Source organism: Culex pipiens, chromosome 2 (genome assembly GCF_016801865.2).
Source record: "Culex pipiens pallens isolate TS chromosome 2, TS_CPP_V2, whole genome shotgun sequence".
Lineage (NCBI taxonomy): Eukaryota > Metazoa > Arthropoda > Insecta > Diptera > Culicidae > Culex > Culex pipiens.
In genome coordinates this window covers 186,983,659-186,989,141 of record NC_068938.1, presented here as the reverse complement: position 1 = coordinate 186,989,141, position 5,483 = coordinate 186,983,659, and the positions used below count along the sequence as shown (strand labels likewise).

Below are 5,483 nucleotides of genomic sequence, written 5' to 3'. Positions count from 1 at the left end.
AACTGTAAAAGATAATAGTTTGTCTACGTTTTTTTTTTTTTTCAAACATTCGCTCCGAATATACGTATTTCGAACAACAAGAAATCATTGCAAAGCTACATAGTTTTGAAGCGAATCCGACTACAACTTCCGCTTCTGGAGATTTACGACTCCAGCACTCCAAAAAGATCCGACTTAGAAACCTACTCTAACTCCAACAACAGTGTCCATACAAAATTGACAAAAAGTAAGCCTACTATGGCTCCGACTGCAGATAATTTAGCGATTTTGACTCCAGCTTCTCAGAATTCGTCGATTCCAACTCCAACGCACCAAAAAGACCCGATTCCACCGGTTCCAACCCCTTAGCACTGATATATTTATTTTATTTTAGGCAATAAAATACAAAATAAGTTTTCCAAAAATTGTATGAAATGATGAATGCCTCCCAAATTCAGACAAAACAAAATTTAATTATTGAATTTATACTGGTATTACGCTCCCAAACTATAATAGCAATTAATTATAATGTTAAATTCGAATAAAAACACTTTTTAAAAGTAATTTCCATAAAAAGGCACAAGTTAACAAATTAGCAAATTACCCCGAATCAGTATTTATGATGTGCGATATTAGGGTAATTCATACGTTCCAGACTGTCAAAATTCCAAAACGTCAACGCGTCCACCGCCATTCTTCGGTACGCAGCTTTTGTTCCTGTATGACGTTTCGAGGCGAGGCCCTGCTTGTTTTGAAACATTTTGGATCTGTTGATGTTAATGTTTTCGTTGAAAAATTAAGTGCTTCGCGCATTTTTTGTTCGTAGACTAAACGATGGGCGACCAAAAGATGCTTTTTTTTAATTTTACATGTGACGAAAAATTGCGTCAGAAGTGATTGGAATTTTGTGAACCAGAAGAACAGCCGAATAGAAGTTTCGATATTCTGTATATTTGTATCTTAAGATTTGTTGACCTCAAATAATTCAAAAGCTCGAGTCATTTTTTTAATCCTGATAAAATTAATTATAGATCGATACTTCTTGGTATCATTTTGCAAACAGTAAATTGGTTCCGCTTTGACAGTTCTAAATTGAGGCCGCTTTGCGAACCACTATTCTGCACCCAGGTCAAATCATACAAAATTGCTGCCGGATCTTTTCCGCTAGAGATCCGGAAAACAGATCCGGCAGCAATTTGTATTGGTTTGACGTTTGCTGAGGGTGCCAAAAAGTTTGGTTTTGTTCTGCTTGCAAAATGTTTGTTATTGCTTACATTGCATGCTCTCGTGTTTGTTTATTCAAGGTCAAACATAAAAAGTCGTTTTTTTCGGAACGTCAAAAAGCGACGTGCGACAAGAAAGCACGACAGCGTCGATATGAAGAGTGACAACAATGCACGGAGTTTCACCAGATTTTTTTTGAATAACTCAGGATTGAGATCGCATTGTGGGGATCTGCAAAGGTCAAAAGATAAGGTATTGAAAGCTGCACAAAACGGCGTTCTTAACACAACATGCGACAAGATAGCACGATCACCACGATTTGTGTTCTTTTCCATTTCTCTTTGTGCGACCATTCGCAGTGCATCAGAAGATCGACAGTTATGTCTCGAGACATTTCTTGTTCTAGTTGATTTGTATGGGTGTAGATTTGAAGTTCTTCAACTTGAATTGCTTCTGCTTTTTCACAGATATTTTTTTTTATTGTGTGATTCAGTTTGACAATTACATTCGAATACAAGCATCAAAGTCCCACACTCACCTATCCCCACAGAACGCCACCGGGCGGCTGTGGAATCGGAACGGACGGAGATGGGTTCCAGGTCGGTGGCAGGGGAACGGACGGCGAGGGGATCGGTGGAAGGATTGGGGACGGGGAAGGAGATGGTGGCCTTGGAGTCAAGGTTGGTGGCTGCGGAATTGGAACGGATGGCGATGGAGATGGAGATGGTGGCCTTGGAGTCAAGGTTGGTGGCTGCGGAATTGGAACGGATGGCGAGGGGTTCCAGACTGGTGGCAGGGATGGGGATGGCGATGGGATTTGTCCATTACCGTTGCCATTGCCGTTGTCAGCTGGACGGCAAGGTACGCTCGGGTCACAGCACGCCTGTTCCGGCCAATCGCAGACCAGTTTCTCACTGTTGAAGTGCAGTCCCGGGGGACAGTCGTACTGGCAGGCACGGCCATTGTGGCACTTCAGGAACCGCGTGCAGACACTGTTGGGCAGCAGGACCGGCGTGGCCGGGTTCACCGCGGGACATCTCGAGTCCAGGGGGCAGTTGTTGATGTTTCCACCATTGCCGCCGCCTCCAGTGCCGGGAGAGGGTTGAGGTGGCATCGATGGCGAGGGAATCGGTGGTAGCGGCATCGATGGCGAAGGCACCGGTGGCATGAACTGTTTGGATTCGCTTTGGGCGTTGATAGCCACCACTAGGGTGGTTACCACAATAAGAAACGTTTTCATTCTCAACACAGATCACACTTGTTCTTTGTCACTAGACTAGGTTCGAACGATACTGATTCTCAATCAACTGGCTAAAGTCTTTTATACCAACATCATTTTCCCTAACTTTTATCAGCAGGTTGGTAAAATTCGTCGCGTTGTCTTGGAGAGGATACCTGATAACTGAAATATTGATAGGAAACACGACCGGCGGCACTGAAGCCATTCAATCTGAAAATGTGTAAAATTATCTCATCGACCGTCTACCGGAATGACCCATCCAGATGATGACAGCGAAGCTTGTTAGGGTTTTGTGACGTGATTTTTGGTACAGGGTGATTTTTTTTAAACAAGAATGTAATGAGAATCACTTTGATGACTAGTTTGATATGCTGATATGTTGTTGAAGGCATGTTTGAAGTTATCTATGATTGTTTTTGTTACTATTTTTAAGCTTTGGAATACCACATGATGACCATGACCATGATCACATCAGTGCCAACAAGGTCAGCGGACGATAGGGTGGTTAATGATTGCAGCGATGATACCGTGACCAAAACATCGTGTATATTCCTAATTACGGTTTACGCCCTGACGTCATTTGACAGCTCGTGTGAACCAAAGCGCACACGTACCCAAATTTGCACAGACGCGAGCTGTCAAAATCCTAACCTCTAAACAGAGTTGGCGTAAAACCTAATTGGGAACATTATCTCTTGCTTCGGCCATGTTTACGTAAATTGCATGACAGTTTCGATGTTCGCTGATGAAGGTGATGTCACGTAGCATTTTGTGTTCGAGTCCAATCGTTTGGGTGTAGATTTGTAGTTCTTCAACCAGAATTGTTTCTGCTCTTTCACAGATACATTTTTTTTTATTGTGTGATTCAGTTTGACAATTACATTCTAATACAAGCATCAAAGTCGCTTTATCGCTTTCCGGAAGCTATTCCGGGCTTATCCCCACATGGAAGGAGGCATGGAAGGGGGGTTAGGTACTGGAGCGGTTGGTGGTTGGGGAAGGGGGAGGGTTGGTGGGTTGGGAATTGGAACTAGGCTGGGTGGCTGGGGAACGGGAGCGGGTGGAGAAGGGTTCCAGGTCGGTGGCTGGGGAATCGGAGCGGAAGGCGCTGGGTTCCAGGTCGGTGGTTGGGGAATCGGAGCGGAAGGCGCTGGGTTCCAGGTCGGTGGTTGGGGAATCGGAGCGGTTGGTGGTCGAGGAACCATCGTCGGTGGTTGAGGAATTGGAACGGATGGCGAAGGGATCCAGGTCGGTGGCTGGGGAATGGGAGCGGAAGGCGCTGGGTTCCAAGTCGGTGGCTGGGGAATCGGAGCGGAAGGCGCTGGGTTCCAGGTCGGTGGTTGGGGAATCGGAGCGGTTGGTGGTCGAGGAACCATCGTCGGTGGTTGAGGAATCGGAACCGATGGCGATGGGATCCAGGTCGGTGGCTGGGGAACCGGAGCGGAAGGCGCTGGGTTCCAGGTCGGTGGTTGGGGAATCGGAGCAGTTGGTGGCCGAGGAACCATCGTTGGTGGTTGAGGAACTGGAACGGATGGCGAAGGGCTCCAGGTCGGTGGCTGGGGAATCGGAGCGGAAGGCGCTGGGTTCCAGGTTGGTGGCAGAGATGGAGATGGCGATGGGATTTGTCCATTTCCGTTGCCATTGCCGTTGTCAGCTGGACGGCAAGGTACGCTCGGGTCACAGCACGCCTGTTCCGGCCAATCACAGACCAGCTTCTCACGGTTGAAGTGCAGTCCCGGAGGACAGTCGTACTGGCAGGCACGGCCATTGTGGCACTTCAGGAACCGGGTGCAAACACCGTTGGGCAGCAGGACCGGCGTGGCCGGGTTCACCGCGGGACATCTCGAGTCCAGGGGGCAGTTGTTGATATTTCCTCCATTGCCGCCGCCGCCGCCTCCAGTTCCGGGAGAGGGTTGAGGTGGCATCGATGGCGAAGGTATTGGCATCGGTGACATGAACTGTTTGGACTCGCCCTGGGCGTTGGTAGCCACCACCAGGGTGGTCACCACAAGCAGAAACACTTTCATTCTCAACACAGAATCACACTTTTTTCTTTGATGCTACTATTCAAGTCACTAGAGTGAGTTTAAATGATACTGACGTCCAATCAACCAGGTCAAGTCTTTTATACCAACAACATTTTCGGTATTTCACTTCACCAATCTAAAAAAAACGTCCCGTTGTCGTGAAGAGGATACATGATAACCGAAGATATGATAGGAAAAATTGCCCGCGAAACTGCAGCCATTCAATTTAGTAATGTGTAAAATTATCTTCCTCTGAAAATGGCTGGGAAGACATTTTCTGAGAATCTCAGCGCCCCCCTACCCGGATGACGACAGCGGAAGCTTGTTAGGTCATGTTTTGTGACGTGATTTTTGGTACAGGGTGGTTTTTTTTAAATCTCACGGAATGATAAGCATGAATGTTAAAAGGAAATCGGGTTGAAACTAGTTCCGCAGGGTAGAAGATCACTTTGATGGTTTGTTTGATATGCTGATATCTTGGTGGTGACATATTGGAAATGATCAGTGGTGATATTTTGACAATTTTTGTGATTTGGAAAGATGGTCATGATGGAAGATAGGTGCCATTTGCTAAATTATGAGTGTTTTGTTGAGTGAAAAAGATTTTTTCTTTTCTTTTAGCAACTTTCATTCACAAAGTCATACTTATGTGATAAGGCCTACACATTTTATTTTTATTTTTGTTTTTAGTTTTGTGATAAATTAAAAGACCTATGAGCGACACAAAAAAAGGATCAAGTTGCCCCACCTTTTCCTTTGTAAGTTGATGCAGTTAAGTCCTGAAGTACACATTCAATTTTTCTTTCATCGTCCCGATCGTTTCGTTCGAACCTTATGTTCAACCAAATTTCTTGCCATGGCTTTTCTTTCTATTTTCATTCCCATAACAGGTGATATCAAAACCACTGCGACGTGACGTAATTTCTGTAAACATTTCTGGAGAAACTCGATACAGTCCCAGCTGAAGAGCCGCAAGAGTATAAGCCGAGAGGATTTGTGTGCATTCGCTGTGG

The 5,483-nt window shown here is 45.6% G+C and overlaps 1 protein-coding gene across 1 annotated transcript; it reads right to left on the bottom strand.

Moving 5' to 3' along the window:
- Positions 1-1,645: 1,645 nt before the first annotated feature.
- Positions 1,646-4,553, bottom strand: LOC120428719 (uncharacterized). The gene is made up of 2 exons (XM_052707066.1): positions 3,389-4,553; positions 1,646-2,444 (listed from the first exon to the last, which is right to left on the bottom strand). The coding sequence occupies exons 1-2, from the start codon at positions 4,468-4,470 to the stop codon at positions 1,742-1,744; spliced, it is 1,785 nt and encodes a 594-aa protein (XP_052563026.1). The 5' UTR covers positions 4,471-4,553; the 3' UTR covers positions 1,646-1,741.
- Between the last annotated feature and the right edge of the window lie 930 nt (positions 4,554-5,483).